Genomic DNA, 20923 nt, shown 5'->3' on the forward strand with positions numbered 1-20923 from the left:
ACCAACCTCAGCGGCAGAAGCAGCGAAGGCGGCCGCGGCTGCAGCGGCATCTCCAGCTCCCGCTCGGGCTCCCAGCGGCAGCCCCCGGGGAGTGAAGGACTCAGGGGCCAGGAAGCTGGTTGCTGGAGGCTCCCTCCGTTGGGGCCGCGGGGAAGACGCCCTAAGGGAGCCCAGGGCTCTGCCGCAGCGGCTGCGCCTGCGGAGTCCGCCCTCCCGGGGCTGAGGGGGAGGCAGCGCCCCCAGGCACGGGCGGCCCTGAGATCCCCCGCCAGGCCGGGCTTCTCCCCGTCTCCCCCGCCGGGCACGCTGGTCCCTCGCGTCGCCGGGGGCAGCGCCTGGAGGCGGGCGGCGAAGCCGGGGCTCAGCCTCGCCGCCGCGGAAGCCGTGGGAGGAGAAACCTCTCAGAAGAGGCGAACCTCCCGTCCCCGCATCCTCGGACTCGGTCGCAGCCGGGCGTGGGTTTCCCCCTCCCCCCTCGGACTTCCCCCCCAGATCCTTAGCGCCCGGAGTCGGGACGCGGAGGTCAGGAAAGCGCGGGGCGCCGCAGCCGCCGGGAACCAGGCCCCGCTAGACGGGGAAAAGACTGGGGGGCAGCCGCCTGCCCCGACGTGGGAGGGGAGCCCCGGCGCGGGCAGGAGCCAGCAGCCGGCATCGGCCCGGGAAGGGGGGGGGGGCGTGCTCTTCCTTGCGGAGTCCCGCCACCCCCGCCGCGGCTTGGGGCGCCGGGTCCCTGCTGCAAACTCTTGGGTCTGCCTGGTTGCGGGAGAGGGACAACCGCTCTCCCTTTGCCAACCCCCAGCCCTTCCTTCGCCCGACGCGACTCTGCAGGGACCGAGCAAAGAGTAGGCGGTGGAACGAAGCTCCCCAACCGCAAGCAATAAGGAGGGAGCCGAGCAACCTTTTGGGGTTGGACTCGTTCTTCTTCAAGTCATCGTTTGGAGCGGAGGATCGTCCTACAGCGATGGGAAGCAGCATTGTCATTGTCACAACGGCGCCTTTAATGTAGAGGGAAGAAGGATCAAGGCTTCTGTGTGTGGGTGTTTTTTTTTTTTTGCTGCATTACTTTTTTCTTTCTCCCCCCCCCCCCCCCGGAGGATGAAGTACTCCAAGAAGAGAGCGTTGTTTTCGGAAAGGAGATTGTTATGCCGAGAGTGATCAAGATTTGGACTTCCCTAAAGAGTTGCAGTTTGTTGGGAAAGGACAGTGTGGGAGGAGGGAAAGCAGCAACACGGTGCAACCAGAAGGGTCAAAGTCAGTGGAGAGGAATCTGGGAAACAACAAGTCGGTAATACGTATTCCAGCATCTTTCATGAATACGTGGGGTCTTCTTGGGTCTTTACATTTTTACTTTCTTGCTTGAAGCTGAACAATTGAAGCACTGATTAGACAGCCAGCAAATGCGGTGAGCATATAGTGAGAACTCACCGAGACATTGAAAGCCCCCAGGGGTGAATAATCAGTGCTTAAAAAGTTTAACAGATCTTTTGGCACTCACCGTTATATATGTACATGTAGTTGCATTGATATAATCAAAATTATTTTAATAACTCCCAGTGACCTTTAAGAGATTTGGCAACATGGCTTCCCCTCCACACCAGCAGCTGCTGCATCACCACAGCACCGAGGTAAGCTGTGACTCCAGTGGAGACAGCAACAGTGTCCGGGTAAAAATCAACCCCAAGCAGCATTTGGGCTGTTCCTCCAACCCTCACCCCAAACACTGCAAGTACAGCATCTCCTCCAGTTGTAGCAGCTCAGGTGAATCAGGAGGGATTCCTAGGAGAACCGGAGGTGGAAGCCGAGGCCTCCGAAGGAAAAAGAAACTGCCACAGCTTTTTGAGAGAGCTTCTAGTAGATGGTGGAACCCTAAATTTGACTCTACCAACCTAGAGGAGGCTTGTATGGAAAGGTGCTTTCCACAGACCCAGCGCAGGTTCCGCTATGCTCTCTTCTACATTGGCGTGGCCTGTCTTCTTTGGGGCATCTATTTTGGTATCCACGTGCAATCTAAATTGATTGTCTTTGTGGTACCAACTCTGTGCTTCCTTTTGGTGTGTGTGTGTTTTTTTCTATTTACCTTCACAAAACATTATGCTCGGCATTATGTGTGGACCTCACTGATTCTCATTCTCCTGGTTTTTATTCTGACTCTAGCTTCACAGTTTCAGGTTTTGACACCTCTCTCAGGAAGTGATGACAGCTCCAATCATACTCCCCTTGCTATATCCACAGATACTTGCTTATCTCAAGTAGGCAGTTTTTCAATGTGCATTGAAGTGCTCTTGTTACTCTATGCTGTTATGCACTTACCTCTGTATTTAAGCTTGTTTTTGGGAATAGCCTATTCTATTCTTTTTGAGCTCTTTGGGTATCATTTCCGAGATGAATGCTGTTTCCCATCATCTGGAATGAGATCGATGCACTGGGAGCTGCTAAGCAAAGCTTTGCTCCACATATGTATTCATGCCATTGGGATTCACTTATTTATCATGTCTGAAGTTAGATCAAGGAGCACATTCCTTAAAGTGGGACAATCAATTATGCATGGGAAAGACTTGGAGGTAGAAAAAGCCCTGAAAGAGCGAATGATTCACTCTGTGATGCCAAGAATCATAGCTGATGACTTAATGAAGCAGGGGGATGATGAAAGTGAAAACTCAGTCAAAAGACACTCCACCTCAAGCCCCAAGAATAGGAAGAAAAAGTCTTCCATACAGAAAACTCCCATAATTTTTCGTCCTTTTAAGATGCAGCAAATTGAACAAGTAAGCATTTTGTTTGCAGATATTGTTGGTTTCACTAAAATGAGTGCCAACAAGTCTGCTCATGCCTTGGTGGGTCTCCTGAATGATTTGTTTGGTCGTTTTGACCGTTTATGTGAAGATACAAAATGTGAGAAAATAAGTACTCTGGGTGACTGCTATTATTGTGTAGCAGGGTGTCCAGAACCCAGAGCAGATCATGCCTATTGCTGCATTGAAATGGGTTTAGGCATGATTAAAGCCATCGAACAGTTCTGCCAGGAGAAGAAAGAAATGGTGAACATGCGAGTTGGGGTTCACACTGGGACAGTTTTATGTGGCATTCTGGGCATGAGGAGGTTTAAATTTGACGTGTGGTCAAATGATGTGAACTTAGCCAATCTTATGGAGCAGCTGGGTGTGGCTGGCAAGGTTCATATTTCGGAGGCAACAGCAAAATATTTAGATGATCGTTATGAAATGGAGGATGGGAAAGTTATTGAACGAGTTGGCCAGAGCGTTGTTGCTGACCAGTTGAAAGGTATGTGTATTTCTGTCTTTCCATTCTCTGTGGCTGATCGGTTGTCCTAGTATGATTTGAGTTATCAGGACCTCAAAATCAATTTGACTTTTGCTCTTGTGATTTAGGTATCAAGAACAATGCTGATACAGGTGAGACTTTCGGAAAGAAGTATGATTTCAAATATACAGTAGCTTTTATTTCCCCATAACTTTATAAAGTCATGTGGTAGGGTGGTTGGAAGATATTATTCAACATAATTAAGAACTTTTGAAACTTACCATTTCACTTCATGTTTTAAAACATTTTGTTCCCCAAAGGCAGGATTGCTTGTCAGTCATGCCAGAAAGATTGTCTTTTAGTTTCTTAAAAATTTTGGGAAGTAATAAGTCTCCTTTAGGTCTCAATTTCTTCTTCTGCAAGATGGGGATGATACCACATACTTTACCTCCTGCAGGGTTGTAATAAAGATCAAATGACATCTGAAAACACTTTGAAAAGCATAATAAAAATTCAAGCTATTATTATTGTACTTATTTGTATTAACTATAGATGTGTAGATTCTAGATTTTTTGTTTGTTTGTTTTTTGGTGAGGCAATTGGGGTTAAGTAATTTGTCCAGAGTCACACAGGTAATGAGTGTTATGTGTCTGAGACCGCATTTGAACTCAGGTCCTCCTGACTCCAGGGCCAGTGCTCTATCCACTGTGCCACCTAGTTGCCCTTAGCTTTTTTTTTTTTTAAAGAATTTTGAGACTTCTAGTCCACCAAAATCACAAATCTTTTTAGTTGTAGTTAACCTTAAGTAAAGATCTGTATAGCTTTAGAGTTGCTATTTTTCTTGATTTGCTTTTATTTAGCATCGTTTTATAATATAGGGCATAGATTTGAACAGGTTAAGGAATGAAGAATATCAAAAAAGTGGTACTAAGAATAAGTAATTTAATTTACCTGTCACGTTTCTAAACTTGTTCTTTTTATACAACCTCTCTGTTTTTACTAAATTCTTAATTAGGAGGAAAATCCTATTTAGGAAATGTACATAGATAGGGAAGTACATTGTTTAAAAAAATTACTTATAAAGCCTTCAGTTCATAAAATAGCAGTGTTTTGTGGTGTTAAGACATTGTATAATGTGAATGTATTAAGGAAAGGAATGAATATATACCTTATTCATTCAAACATTTATTAAACATCTATCATGTGAAAATGTTGTACTAGGAGTGGGGATCTGAAGCCAAAAAAGACACAGTCCCTGCCTTATAGGAGCTTACATCATACTGATTTCAAGTCAGAGATTGTAGGTAGTAGGTATTAATAACTGACGAGATTTGTCACTTTCAAAATGCACTTTTGCCATTGGGTGCTTTCTATTATTCTTTATATAAACTGTTGGGATTTAACTTCACTCATTTATCAGATGAGGCAGTTGCACTTCAGTGAGCTCTAAGGTCTCTTTCAGCTCTGGCTTCCTTGATTGTGGTAAGTCCATTGACACTTCCATAATTCTACCATCTGGCAAAAATATATTTGCTTGATCCTTGACACTTCCCTGCCTCCAAGTTTACCATGATAATTTTAAAAATTAAGGGATGGTAGATAAATACTTTTAAGAAACCTGAACTCCATGAAAATATGCTTGACTTAGGCAATATTAAGGACTTAATTGGCAAGATTTGAAGCTGCACTTTGTAGCTCACTGACATGCTTTTTGCTAAGCTCAGAACCTTTATGCTTGATAGTTTGGTGCCCTGCTCTTCACTCTGCAGGGCACAAGCAAAGTGGGGTTGTGGAGCATTATCTCTGCTTCTCATTTTTGCATGTGGTATTGTGATTTTTAGTCACTTAATGTTTGACAGGTTCTAGGGAATGGAAAAAGGGTGCAGCGTATTAAGTAAAGTATGTCAGGTCAGTGTACTATATAAGTAACTTCATAAATTGTACTTAATACAGTTTACAATTGTATCATTTAAAAAACGAGTAATCACAGTGTATAAACTGGAGTCATTGAATGGTTGGAACTCATCTTTGAAGGGGGTATTAAATCTTGTATGTTGAAATGTTAATTTCATTTTTTAGAATGAGGCACTTAGAGCAGACAAAAACATTCCAGATCATGTATATTGGGTGGTTTTTTTTTTACCCTAAACACTGTACACTTGGAAGGTTAAGTGTTTTTTTCTTTTAAAATTTATTGATAGATTTCATTCTGATACAAGAAACTTTCCAACAAACACCCCAAGAAATCCTCTGGAAAGTACATTCCCTGAAAATAATTAAGCAAGTGCACATAGTAGAGTGATTATGATAGTGCATGCTACTTTCCACTTTTGTAGTTCATAGGTTATTAACAGAGACAAAAGAAAAGGTTTTTTAAAAGAAATGATACCAACATTGTCCATTGTCTTTGACCTTAGTTTTGTTTCAGTTAACTATATTTTTAAACTGATATTTTTTCATTTATCTATTCTCCAACAAACTGAAATAAGTATGCTTTTCTGTATGTTCAACCTATGCTCTTGTGGCCTCTCAGAAATTCCTCTAACACCCCAGGACAATTTATTTATTTTCTGACTTTTATTTGGTAGCATACCACAAACTTCCTTCTTCCTTTTAACATGATAACTGAAGTATGAAGTTGTAGCAAATTCTTTGACAATACATTTTGAACATTGTAAAATCAAGATTTCATAAACTTAAATTTTTAGAGTGGGGATTATATAAATATAGGAGACAACCAGGTGGCTCAGTGGATAGAGTGCTGGACCTGGAATCTGGGAGACCTGAGTTCAAAGCTGGTCTCTGACACTTACTGGCTGTGTGACCCTGGGCAAATTACTTAACCTCTGTTTGTCTTAATCTACTGGAAAAGGAAATGGCAAACACTCCAGTATCTTTGCCAAGAAAATCCCATGGATAGAATGATCCATGGGGTCAGGAAGAGTCAGATGCAACCAAACAATTGAAGAACAACAATACATAAATATTCCCAGAACCACTTTAGCATTCTGTATTTTATGGGGTGGTTAATTTATGTTTCAAGATTGTATTGTGTCTGATGCAAAAAATTAGTTGTTAGGACTAGATATTCAGTACAGGCAATTAATGTAATTAATTAGTTCCCTGAAAATACAACAAGTGAAAAAGTGTTAAGAGAGGGTATTTTATTCTGGAGATACAATGTTATAAATGTGTCAAGTTTTTGTTAGTTGAATGATATATGTTTCAGGGGAGTTTGGTGACAGTGTGGTTTGGTCATCATGTGTTAATGGTATTATTGTGAAATAATGTTAATTGTAACAGTGTTATGTGGGATATATAGAAATATATCTATGTAGCTCTATATCTGTCTGTCTATCTATCTCTTTCTCCTTTGTTAACCTATGCTCTACTTAGGTAATGGGGGACATATCCTAGTCACCAGCAGACACTACAAAGCCATTATATAACTATTTAGAGTTTATAGAAAGTTTCCCTTTCAAGAACATTAAAAGGTAGTTAATGTAGGGAATGTTTTTCCCATTTGACAGATGAAGAAACTGAAGTATAGAAAAATGAAACAATGTGCACACAGTCATAGCTAATAAGTGGCAGACTCAGGACTCAGTCAAATCCAGGTTTCCTCGTTCAATGTTCTTTCTACTGCCTCAAAAAACAACAACAAACAAACCCACAACTTATCTTTTAACAGTCTTATGAGGTAGATAGTACAAATATTGTTTGACATGCCCATTTACTAGAATAAGGAATTGAAATATAAAAAGATAGACACAGAGAGGACTTTGGTGGGGACTGCAGCTCAGGTTTTCCGGCTTTGGTGCTTTTTCCACTATCAAGCGCTGATGAAGTGATTTCAAGTGCAGTGCTGCAAGGATTTTGAATTTGATCCAAAGAGCAATGAGAAAACATGGGGGGATGGGACGGTTGAAGTGACTGGAAAAAGAGAATATTTGAGCAGCTTTACTAAAGCTATATTGTAGGGAAGCTGAGAATCCTAGTAGAAGGCAATTGTAATGGTTTAGCATATCCTTGGACCAAAGGACAAAGACAAAGAGCCATGATTCTAGATTGAAATGTAGTTGATGCAACTCTGACAGAAAACACTTCATTTCCTGCTCTCAGATAATATGGAAACAAAACTAAGGTTCCCAATTGCTTTAAATTCACAGAGAAGACTGAGTCTTTTTAGAAAATCTCTTCTAGTTCAGAAGTTCTTAACTTTTTCTGCATCGTGAACTCCTTTGACAGTCTGGTGAAGTCTGTGGACCTCTTTTTCAGAATCATGTTTTTAAATGCATTAAAAAATAGAGTCACAAAAGAAACCAATTATATTAAAATAAAGATTTATTTTTTTTCTATCCAAGTTTATATACACCCCCCCCGAAGTCTATACATAGACCTTGGAAACCTTGTGTTAAGAACCCTTGCTCCACTTGGAAAGTTATTGTCATATTGACTATTCAAGAAAATTTAATTGGTTTCTGCTGAATTTTCCAAGGCTTCTTGCTATCAATGCCCTCTTAAAGTCACTCAAAAATAGCTAACAAATTCCTTTTAAAGTAAGACACTCTTTTCAAGGCTCTGTCATTTTTATAGCTTTAAAAACAATTAGGTTAACCCAAGAAAAAGATAGAGGTTTAAATAAAGATGAGCAACTAGTTCTGAATCTAGGATGTTATGATTTGCAATATTAAATCTCAGCTTCTGTTTCAGAACCAGAGGTAATTATTTCTTTGGGAGTATCATAATCTGTAAGTAAGTGTTACAGTTTGTAAAGTGCTACCAACCATAGCAAAACCTCACCAAGATGTAATAATTGAGGAGGGAGAAGGCCACATTGACTTAGTGAAGTTGAAATAGCAAAATATTTATAAAGAGATATAGATGACTTTCAAAGACATTTAAACCAGATTTTGGCAGGTAAGATTTGGGTTTGCAGAGGAATGAGGGTAGAGGAATGTCTGCATATGTTTGGGTGGAAATCTCTATTAGCTGCTATAATGATGCTTTTCCTCTGTCACCTGAAAGATGCATGTGAGAAGAATTCCCACACAAAATAGGTCTAAGGTCATGCTTCCCACTGGTCCAGGGGTCACCCCTCACTTCAGTAATCAACTGGCCCTTGCCTGAGACTAGAAATATAGGCTCTGTAGTTTCAGACATATGTTGGTGTGTCAGCTGATGGCTTTGATTCTGAGCCAAGTGCTGGTTGTTGGAAGAGTTTGCTTTGAGAATGACTATGTCACTCAAGGTCTGCCCATAAATTGAATGTTATTGGATGGTCAGTGTCCACGTGGACCTGGAAGCACATGGTTCCCTGCCCATGTGGTTGGCAGTCATAGTTCTTGGCTCTGCTACCTATTGAGCATGTAACCTTGGGCAACTCACTTGCCCTCTCTGAACCCATTTCTTCATCTCTCAAATGGGACTAATAATAGTTGTGCTATCTACACCACAGGTTTTTAAAGTTTTGTGAGGAAATTGCTCTGTAAACTGTTAAGTACTATTATAAATGTGAGCTACTTTTGAATCATCATAACCTGGAGTTTTCTGTGCAATGCTCAGCTGAAAATTTCCTCATATGTTTAATATTTTTAGGGGATCCCTTCTTTGGAGTTACCACATTCTGCTTTGTGTTATTTGCACACATGCCTTATATTAGACTATAAGCTATGTAAGGGAAGGAACTGTCTTTTTTCATCTTTGTATCTCTAGTATCTAAGTAAACATTTAACAAATTTATTGAGTTGAAATGTTTTCTTTCATCCATTATCCACTACTGCCTAATAGCCAGTATGCAGAGAGACACTTCTTCCTTTTTCCATACCCAATTCCCCAATTAGCCCCCAGTTCAGTCTCTATACCTGTGCTTTCTGCCAGCTGATGAGAGGTTGGGGGCCCACCTGAAAGCTTACCACTTCTACACATTGAAGCATATCTTCTCTGATCCATAGATGTGGCTGAGTCAGAATACAACACGCAGTCTGAGCTGACAGCTGGAATGGACTAAGACAAAGAACTTCTGGGTCAGTACCTGGAAGTTATTTGTCTTGCTGATGATCCCAGTTATCAGGACACATTTTGTGGTTGCCATCAACAACAGCTGCAAGGCAACTGTTTACATTTGAACCCAAGACATTTTTAAAAATTAGAATTTAGCTTTGAAAACTAATGTCAAGGCACAGGTTTGCTGGATTTGGTGTTTATATAAGGAGAAGAAAGAATTACATCAGGTGGAAGAAACACAGAACTTGAGATAAAAGTGAAAAAGGAAAAAGAAATTTAGGACAAATTTCTATGAAGCCATCTGATTTATTTATAAATTTATTTATATTTATTTGTATTTATTCATTTGTCCAGGATGCCTTTCCATCTGGCTCAGGAGGTACTGGTACTCCGAATGATGTCATAAAAAGAACACTAGACTTAGGAAATCTTGGCTTAAGTCTTGGTTTTTCTACCTCCTACTAACCATAGGCAAGCCACTTTGACTCTTTGGACTTCAATTTCTTCATTTGTAAAGTAGGGATAATACATATATTACCTACCTACTTCACAGGGTTGTTGTGAAGGAAGTATTTTGTATATAAAATACTATATAAATATGAGTTATTCAATTTAATAAACATTTCTTAAGTTCCTACTATGTGCAAGCACTTTGATGGATGTAGGTAATAACTCAAATCACAGAATCTGCCTGTAAGGAGCTTACTTTGTCTTTGAGGGAGAAATACAACATAAACATAAATTAGTAAGTACAAGGTAATTTGAGGAAGGACCAAGTACTAGTAACTTGGAAGACTTCCCTGAGGAGGTGATAAATGTTAATGGAGGCTTAAGGAAGGTAAAGCTTTTGATTGACATGAGATGAGGAGGGAGTGCATTGTAATAGTGGAAGATGACTTATGTGAATCTGTGAAGGTGAAAATGAAATGTTATAGAACAGCTGGCATTTCAAGTCTGGTTGGAACACAATTACATAAGGAAAGTAATAGGAAATAAGGTTAGAAAGGTAGGTAGCAGGGGCAGCTCGGTGGTGCAGTGGATAGAGCCCTAGCCCTGGATTCAGGAGGACCTGAGTTCAAATCTGGCCTCAGGCACATAACACTTACTAGCTGTGTGACCCTGAGCAAGTCACTTAACCCCATTGCCTGACCCCAAAAAAAAAAAAAAAAAGGTAGACAGCTAGGAGTGAAATTGTAGAGGGCCTTGAAAGGCAGGACTTTGTATCTTATTTCAGAGGTAGTAGGAAGCTCCTGGGTAGGGAAATGACATGGTCAGACCTGTGTCTGAGTAGATGATTTTGGTAGCTGTGTATTGGAGAAGGAGATAGAAATAATAAGACAAATTAGGAGGTTATTATAGTAGCCCAGGAAAGAGATGATAAGGGACTAATCAAGGGTAGTGACAGTATGAGTGGAGTGGAAACAGATATGAAGGATCTTGGAATGTATTGTAGACTCATTAATTTTGCATAATGTAGGACGATTGTGATGGTTTTGATAAATGTGTCCTCCCCATTCCGTCCAAAAGCCTATATTAATTTTCATGTAAATAAAAACATTTAAATAGGAGCTGTGATAGAAACAATTATGTTTTCTTAAATATTGAAGAAACAGTTGTATCAAAGTATAGGTGCTTTAGTGCCTAAGTTATTTTTTTTCCATAAATATAAAAAAAAATTTGGATATACCTCAAGGTGTCATCTAAATTTTGTCACCTATTGTCCAAGATCCTCAAAAAAGGCCTTTGTATTCATTTTGGCTTATCTCCTTCTTCTCCTAGTCTTCTTGGAAAGATTTTATTCTTTTTGTTACTCTTTGGCGTGTTTATAAAATATAATTAGGATTTAATAGAAATTTGGGATAATTAGGAATGATTGTGCTGGGCACCTCCTATTGTAGTTGTATAAGACACCTTGTAATACCAAAGAGAATTGCTTTTACTCCAGTGCTTCAGTTTGTGTGATAAGGTGGTGATAGATGTGATATACTTGTGGTTTGGAAATTATATCAAATTTGTTTCTAATCTTGTTGAAAGAGAAAAAAATGAATACTTATTATTTAGGTTTTAAAATACCACATATCATCAAAACAACAATTGAAGGAAAAGACTTTGTAGTAAAATAATTTGCAACTTTTCTCCTTCAAATGCTTTAAAACATCCAGACTTTTATCAGTGCAGGTGCTCCCTCCCCTAAAGCAGATCACAAGTCTATTTAAGTCTTAATATAGATGGTTTCATAAGTTGCTAAGGGTATAAAAATTCATCCCCTGGTGGTCAGTCTTTGAATGAAAGCCTCTAAGAACTTAGCCTTACTGATTCTCAATTAACTAGACTTAGTGTGTGTGTTGCTGAACCCAGTGATTCAAAGACTTTTCAGCTTGGGCCAGTAAAGCTTTTCAGAACCCAGGGTCACTTTGATAACATGATGCAACATGGGACTAGAATTACAGTGGAGTAACTTTTCTCATTCATTAATAATAATAATAATAATAATGATAATAATGTGTTTATTAAGTATCTACTGTGTATTATCCTAAGTGCTAAGGAAACAATGACAAAAGCAAAGCAGTGCTCTGTTGAGTATTAACCCAAGATTCATCCGTTATTTCCTGTTGACCCCCAGAAAAGCTCCATTAGACTTGAGGAGCTCTTTGGGGCAAGATCCACTCAAAACCATAGCTCATGGTTCCCAATAATGTGTTCACTTTTGCCGGCCACTTGGAGAACATGTTGGTTCAGACAAAATGAAATAGAATAGCAGATAAAGTAATAATTAACACCCTCCCCTTTTCCCTTAATACCTACTGCCCCACAGGTTATCGAGTTTGACCAAGGTACCAGCATGGTGGTTACCCATGTAGAGAATACCTGTGACTAGGGAATATATGTCAAGGGGCACAAACTAGGAACTCATACACGTAGGGGTTATTCATAGTCAGGACAGCTTGAACCTCCAACATAACACAGCTGTTGATAACATTTGGAAAAGTCACAGTATTTTTTGCTATTCTTTGGTCATGTTTCTGCTTTCTTCAGGATATATCTTCTGCTTGATGCATCCTCTCCTCTGGTGTATTCAATGGTTGTGGTCCTCAAGCTTTCCTACTTTCTACTGTATTTCGGGCTTTTCAAGGTCATTTGCTAGACTTTCAGCTATTTGCCAAGTTGCAGTTACTAGAAAGCCTCTTCCTTGCAAGGCAATGCTGACAGCTCTTTAGTCTGTAACTGAGATTAAGAGCCAACAAACCTAGCTGAGGGCAGCCACAAAGCAAGGCAGAGCTTCCAAGGATAAAATTATGTCTATTCTTTTGACTATCTAAGTCTGGTGCTGATTTGAAGTCTGTGGTTGCAGAGGAGTATATGATTTAAAGTTAGGCCTTCCTTGTAATTCTTGCTTCACTCCTTATAGGGATGTTGTGCTCTTCAAATACAAATTGGATATGCTGCCTCTCAAAACAAACTCAGAGGAACTTTGAGTAGGATGGAGAGGGGAAATCCTCTTCAGTTGAAAGTTAAAGGAAGTTAAACAAGAACAAAAGCTGAGGGAAGAAGGTGGAGTCCTTGCTTTCTACCCTCCTGGCTTACATTCCTGTCTTTATTGTATATATCTGCCAGTAACAAAGCCTCTGACATCTGTGTTCTATAGTACCATCATCTTAAGACTTCATCTTCTCACTACATTTGTAATATGGTTTATAGCTTTTAATAGCTAACTTTGTAAAATGCATTCCATTTCTATGTGTTTTGGTTTCTTGTGCTCACTAAAGTTTGTTTTTTGTGTTGTAAATGATCTATTAACTTTGGACTTCACAAAAATACAGACATATCTTATAGTGCTTTCTTAATTCATTTATAAAAATTAATTTTATTTGGTAGTCTACCTTTCTTAATGTGCTTTTTTTTCTGTGACTAGTTCAAAGTATAAGTTATTTTACATGATTTGAGAAGTAGGGGACATGGTTACTATTTTGACTAAATTAAAGCTAAATTTCTAGAAGGTTAGATTATTGAAGATCAGTGTTTTTGTGTAGTTCTACTAGCAATATTCAACTTACTATTTATTGACCAGATTTTTGAGTAGATTAATGAGTGGGAGAGATCAGTCTTTTTCTCTTTTCCCTCCTCTCCTCTGTGGAAAACCATGACTCTGTGGCTTGAACCAGCCCAGAATCACACAATAGCTTCCTATATTAACTAATTATTCTTGATAACTAGGTGCTAATTATCATCAAAGGTCATTTGTTTATTCATTTGCTTTCCTTTTTTTCTCCAAAAAAGGAGAAAAGGTAAAATAAGTAATTCATTTTGAGGATTGGTAGAGCTGAAATTTTCAGATAGGCTAATATTTTTCTTTCTGATCTTTCACCATGCAAAGTTGTAGGAAACTTTCATGTAATAGAATGCATTTAGCTTTTTTCATTTTTGCTTATATAAGATAATGTATCAGAAGAAGCCTTTTTATTGGATGATGGAGGTGGATTTGCAACTTCTAGGAAAGAGACAGATGCTTTTGACGAGTCGCTGAAAGATGGCAGCCCTTGAACATATCATGACAGAATGTTCAGAGTTGGAGGAGAGATTAAGGATTTTCTAGTTCACCTTCGCCCCAGAGTGGGGAAGTGACTAGTTCATTCAACTCCTACTGAAATTGAGGTTCATTTAAGGTACAATCAAATGATGCCTAAATTCCATAGACTTAGAGACAGAGCTAGAAGGGACTTTGGAAAACACTTTGTCTAACCTCCTTATTTTTCAGAGGAGGAAACAAAGATCCCAGAGTTAATGTCAAAGCTTCCTTCACAGCTCTCTCCAAACTCTCCCTCCTCCCCCATTCTTTCTTTGAAGAGATAACAACAATAACAATGACACCATACAACCATATTGTCATTTATAGGGTATAATAATATTTCATTCTATTGCATACAAATACTGTCAGAGTCATCTAAATTTCCCACTCTAGGGCAGTTTTTCTACTTGAGGCTAATTCCTAGTTACACTCTAGGGCTCCAGGCCTAGAGAATGGTTATTCATTCAACTTAACTAGAGTGTGGAATATTTGAGGGGTAGCAATGTGGGATGTAGGCTAGAAAGGTAGGTTAGAACTAGATTGTGGAGAGCCTTATATATCAAGCTAAGAGATTTATTCTTCATTCAATAGTCAATGTGAATTGCTGAAAGTGTTTTTTTGTTTTGTTTTGTTTTTAGCAGGGGAGTAACTTGATAAGAAATGTATTTTAGGAAGATTAACTTGATAGTAATGTTTAGACCTGGAGTGGAATTTTTGTTGGTAGGAACTCGAGGCAAGGAGAGTAATTAGGAGGCAATTTTGATAGTCTAGTCCAGTGTTCTCCAAACTGTTTTTGATTGCATAATCTGTTAACAAATTTTTGAGCATGTATCCCCAATATATATATATATTTATTTTAAAATTATATACATGCATTAATAATTATAAAACATATAATATGGAAAATTTTAAAAGAATGAGATAAAGATGAAATAATATTTGATCCCAGAGCAAATAGGAAGGCACTGGAGTTTAAAGAGTAGCAAAGTGACATGGTTAGACTTGTGCTTTAAGACAGTCACTTTGGCCACGGGGTAGAGGGATAGAATGGAAAGACTTAGGCAGAGAAACCAATTAGGAGGCCACTGTAATAGAGGCAAGAGTCCATGAGGGCCCAAATTAGAGAGGAGGCTGGTGAGTAGAGAAAAGGGCCCATAGCTGAGAGATGCTGTGCAGTTAGAAATAATGAGATTTGGCAACTAATTGGATATGTGGGATAAGGAAGAATGAGTGCAAGATCACACTAAGTTTGTGAACCTAGGTGACTAGAAGAATAGTAGTACCTTAAATAGTAATAGGGAAATTGGAAAGGGACATCAATACAACTAATTAAACATCTTTGTAACTATTAATATTTAAATAAATTAATTTCAGTATATAAACTATCATCATTTTACAGTCTCACCTTTTAAAATCTCCATCAGGATTCTTCATTTTTCCATTCATTCTCATTTACTTCAATGAGAGTACTATGTATTCTATTTCTGGTCTTACTTTGCATTATTTCATGAAGATCTTTCCAGATTTCTTTGTAAATTTCTCATATTTGTCAATCACGTAAATATATTTTAGTAACAAAAAATTGTTGGATATTTAGGTTTCTTCCACTTTTTTTTGAATTACGAATAATACTTCTGTGAAGATAGTAGAACAAATATCCTTCTCTTCTCTTTCCCCTTCCTCCTCTCCCCCACCCCAAGTAACACAAGTCTGTTTCTAGCAATGGAATTGTTGGGTCAATGGGTATGGTTATTATTGTACCTTTTATTGTGTACTTCTAGATTTGCCTTCCCCTCCACCAAATTCTGTAAGTTTGCAATTATGCTGGCCATGAATGAGTATATCTGTTTCTTCACAATCCTACCGGCATTGAAGTTTTTTCAATCTTTTTTTTTCCTGCTTTGATAGATGTGGTGAATTTCAAAATCAGTGCATTTCATCTCTGATTATTAGGAAGGTTGAACATTTTTTCAAATGATTATTAAAGATTTGTTTATTCTCCTTTGAAAATTGACTTTAAAATAATCAGAAATGAATATTGTGAAATTACATAGAATAACCTTGACTCTAAAGAAGAATTTTGAAATGACACCTTCCTCCATTTGTTTGCAGAAGCGTGGTATACATGAGTGTGGAACATGGCATATATTGTCTGATTTTTAAAAAAATGTATTGGTCAGTTTTGATGATTTCATTTTTTTCTTCTTTTTTCTTTAAAAAATTATTTGGGGGGCAGCTAGGTGGCGCAGTGGATAGAACACTGGCCCTGGATTCAGGAGGACCTGAGTCCATTGCCTAGCCAAAAACAAAAACAAAAGCAAAAAAAATTATTTGGAAGAGGCACACAGAGGGAAATTTAGGTGATATAAAAAAGATATCAATAAAATTTATTTAAAAAAATTAACAGTTTGTATCTTTTGACCATTTGTTTATTGTGAACTGGGAATATCTTTATTGATTTTTAATAGTTCCTCATATATTTGAGATGTCATTTGCCATAAATATTTTCCCCGCTCTATTTTTCTTTTTCTTTTAATTCTCTTGTCTGTTGAATGGAAATTATTTATTGTAATATAGTTGAATGCATCTCTCTTGACCCTAATTATATTTTCTGTTTGTTTAATAGAGAAAATCACAATTCCTACATATGTTATTTCCATTTCTTCTATTTCTAAATGTTTAAGTCTATCATCTCTTTCACATTCACTAAGAGATATGGTATAAAATAGTGGACTAAATCCATTTCCCACCCATTCTAACCACTTTGCCCAAGTACATTTTGTTAAATATCAAACATTTTTCCTGTTTTCATTTTGTATAGGTTTATCAAACCATAATATTTTTTGTACTTTTGTTTGGATGTTTGGTGTCTCCATTCTTGTCCACTAATCTGGTTCTCTATTTTTTTTTTTTTTTGGTTCAGTACCAGATAGTCCTGATGATAATTTCTTTGTAATGTATTTTAAATTCTGGAGATGCATGACAACTTTCATCAGGATTTTTTTACTTTAGCATGTCACTGAATGGTTTTACTTGTTTTATTTTTCATGTAGATTTCATTATAATTATATCCAATTGTATAAAGAAACCCTTTGATATTTTGATTGGTATTAATATTCAGTACATAAATTTATTTGGGGAATGTCATTTTCACTCCCTGAGTCCTACTTGTCCATGAATATTGAATATATTCTACTTCTTTTGACTTTTCCTTTATTTGTGATAATATTCTTTTATTATTGTCTGAATACAAGTCATTTTTGGTAGGTTAATTCTTAAATGTTTGATGGGTTTTGTTGTTATTTTAAATGATGTTTCTTTTTAATGACATTTTCTTGGTCTTTATTTCCAGTAAATAAGAATGCAGATGATTTTTTGCAGGTTAATCCTGTGTCCTTGAAACTTTACTAAACTAATATGGTGTCTCCATTAATAGGATGCATGCAGATTCATTCCCTGGCTGTCTACCTTCTATACCTCCATAAGGAATCAATCTATCCATGTCCAACCTCATTTTCAGTGTCCTAGTAACCCTCTCTAGATCTTTCTTGTCAAAAAGCCTGTACTTATTCCCAGCGTTCCTTTAATATGACTCAGCCTTTAGTGAGACCCTGACTTGGTACAAATTGTTGGTTTGTGGAACCCAAACCATCCCATCCCTACTAGCCAGTAACAACATTACACCATATGGTTAAATAACTATAAATCGCAAGTTATGATGGTAAAAAGAAACACTCAAAGTTTAATTTTGCAAAAGATTTTCTTATCCTATTAAGACAGTGGAAAAGTTGATGAAAACTATAATACAGCATAACAAGAAATATTTGCTTCATGATTTACAGAGTAGAGGTCACGGGGCATATTATGACTAGAGTACTAAGCATGGGATCTGGAAGACCTAGATTCAGATCTTGCTTTTGACATTTTCTTGGTATCTGTCACTGTCTCAATTTTGTGAGATGAGAGGGGCAGCTAGGTGACGTGGTGGATACAGCACCAGCCCTGAAGTCAGGAGGACCTGAGTTCAAATCTGGCCTCAGACCAACACTTGACACTTACTAGCTGTGTGACCGTGGGCAAGTCACTTAACCCCAACTGCCTCACCCAAAAAAAAAAAAATTGTGAAATGAGGGAGTTGGACTAAATGATCTCAGAAGTCTCTTCCAGCTCTAAACCTATGATCCTATGAATCATACAAATGCACAGCTCTTTTGCATATGCAGATTGCATAGCATTAGAAATTGATTTTAAGTACAAGGGGGAAAATTTTACTTTAGGCTAACTTTGAAGATTAGAGGTTAGATACAGATATCATTCAATATGAGAGTTTTATTCCTAGAAGATTAAAATAATGAAAATGAAATTTCTCTAAGAAGGAATATTATTGAGAAACCTTATTATTGGGATTCTATACCTGAATATGGACTAAATTCAATTCAGCAGTAAACAGCACCTATTGTGTTCAGAGGACTTGTTGGGAAAATAAAAAATTTTTCACTGTACCTTCTTTCGTGGCCTAATTACTATACTACTAATTACAGTATAACATAATATATGATAAATGTTTTAAAAAGGTGATATGAAACTGCTAGGTGGTGTCTTAGTAAAGCCCATTTCCAATTGAGCTCAGTTCCAAAAATGAGAGGGAAGAGGGAGGAGGGGGCATTCAAACCTGAGCCTTGAGAGTTACATAGGATTTTAGTAGTCTGTGTTGGGAATGGGGAAGTTTGAAGAGGGAGTTTCAGAGAATGGTATGTGACCATTTACATGCATGGAGGTAGAAAAATTTGAAAGATGCACAGGGGATGTACAGTTTGGCTGAAGCATATGGGGAGGTGAATAGTATAAGCTGTCGTATAATATAGTATAAGCTCCATCATCACATGGAGAGCCTTGAGTACTAGACTGAGAAGTTTGGACTCTATGCCAAAAAGACAAGTAGGGAGCCATTGAAGGATTTTGAACCGAGGAATGACAGTATAAATAGTAGCATATGGCTAAAGCTTCAAAATCTATTAGGCAAAGAATGTATTATTTGGACTTTGTATCTTTTAAACATCTCAGTGAATTCAGCTGGAATAATTTAAATAGTTCTGTTTTCCTTTTGGTTCCCAGAAGAACTTAGAGCTTATAAGCAGTTTTATATTTCTGGATTCTAAGAGATTAACTTCTCTCTGGGAGATTTTATGATGTTACTTAATTTAGTATGAAGGCAGTATAGTGGATACAGTGTTTGGTTTAGCGTTAGGAAGAATCAGGTTTAAAGCCTATCTCTGACACTAGCTGTGTGACCCCAGATAAGACCCTTAAAGCATTTCAGGCAACTCCCTGGGACTTAGCTAAGTCATTTGGTGGAGATGGTTCCTTTATTGGGACTTGGATGCAATTACAATATTCAAGTCCTCAATTTGGTAGATGTTCATTTTATAATTGTACGCACTTAATATTTCAGTGTTCTAGTTTGTACTGGACTTCATATTCTTCTGCATATTGTTCCTTATAATGTGTGGATTTTTTTGTATTTTTCCAATTTTTTAACAAAAATCTGACAGTAGCTGAAGATTTAATACAACAAACATTAAGTGCTATTTTCTTTTTGCTAAATAATTAAAAAAAATATTTTTTGCTAAACTGAGTTTGACAAACACCAACAAATATGAGCATTTCTACTTACCAATAAGAACAGAAAAAAAACTGTACATGAAACAGCAAATTTCTGTTATATATGGCTTGTTGGGTTTTATTTTTAAAGTATATGATACATTCATCACATTCTGTATTTCCTTCTGAAACTCCTTCTGTTCTGACTTGTGATTCTGCTAGACTGGCTTTACAAAGATAAAACAGAGCACTGTCACTGCCTTGAACAAACTTGAAATTCTAGAGTTTAGTAGAGGACGTATGATATACATAGATAACTATGATACATATTAGCATGAGAGAAAAGTTCAAAGGAACAAAAGTGTTAGAAATCTGTAGAAAGAAAGGTTGTTTCTCCCTTGGAGGAATCAAAGGAGGCTTCCTGGAGATTTAGTTTGAACCCTGAAGAAAGGGAAGGATTTCAACAGGCAGAGATGGAAGAGGTCAGGAAGGCCATACAATATAAAGGGGGTGAGCAAAGTCACAGAGACATGGGAGAAGATAGGATGAGTAACGGTGATTGGTACATTGAGTTTGGCTAGAATTTACAGTGTGTAGGGGAGAGTGGTAATTTAAAAGGATACATTGAAAACAGATTGTGGAGGACCTTAAAAGCCAGGGTAAGGAGTTTTCATGTTATTCTCTAGGTCATGAGTAGACAAACTTTTTGTGTAAAGAGCTAGATAGTAAATATTTTAGACTTTCTGGGCCAAGAAGCAAAATTGAGGATATTTTCTAGGTAATTATATGACAAGAGAAGAAACAAATTTCCACAAATATTGTTGACAAAATTCAAAATATAATAATAATAATTGAGTACTTTTTTTTTGGTAATACAGGTCTACTAATGAGAAGAATGGAATTTGTTCTTGGGAGGGTGTAATATTTTGTGTAATTGATATTCAAAGTTAATTTTCCCCAGTCTGTAATGAGATTTTATGTATTTCTTCTTTGAAAATGTATTTTCACACAGATAAGTACTACCAAATACTGATATCTGTTCATGAGCATATGATTTTAATTGAGGTGAAAGGCTAATAGTCCTAAACAAGTTTATTTTCTCTGGACACATTTCTTTGACTTCTACAATCAAACGTGATTCAATTAATTCATCATTGATAAACAGATTTCCTTGCGTGGCTAGCAAATGAGCCACTTGGAAACCTAACTTTCATGGAAGTCTCATTCCACTTTTTAGTTTTTGCCAAGAAATTCTGCTCTGATAAAAAATTCCTTTTTAAATTTTGTTTTTTCTGACAGTTGTTTTTCTGTGAATTGGAAATATATTGTGATGAATGTCTAGTCTGGTAGTGTTGGCATATATTGTATACTTTTAGCAAGGTTATATTGTCATTGTATGGTAAATACAATCTTCTGCTATTTAATTTGATAATAATGAAACCCACACTCAACCGTGCCTTAAAAGTATAACGTTCAAAGTCCACTTTT

At 37.6% G+C, this 20923-nt stretch overlaps 1 protein-coding gene across 2 annotated transcripts in view; it reads left to right on the forward strand.

Moving 5' to 3' along the window:
• Positions 1–1098: 1098 nt before the first annotated feature.
• The window catches only part of ADCY9 (adenylate cyclase 9), a 178112-nt gene continuing 158287 nt past the window's right edge, over positions 1099–20923 (forward strand). For both annotated transcript variants that reach the window (XM_027859742.1, XM_027859744.1), the window contains exon 1: positions 1099–3282. In XM_027859742.1, the coding sequence (XP_027715543.1) occupies positions 1578–3282 (1705 nt within the window). In that variant the 5' untranslated portion in view covers positions 1099–1577. The remainder of the gene's footprint in view (positions 3283–20923) is intronic.

Source organism: Vombatus ursinus, unplaced genomic scaffold (genome assembly GCF_900497805.2).
Source record: "Vombatus ursinus unplaced genomic scaffold, bare-nosed wombat genome assembly UNPS02014171.1, whole genome shotgun sequence".
In the NCBI taxonomy this organism is placed as follows: Eukaryota; Metazoa; Chordata; class Mammalia; order Diprotodontia; family Vombatidae; genus Vombatus; species Vombatus ursinus.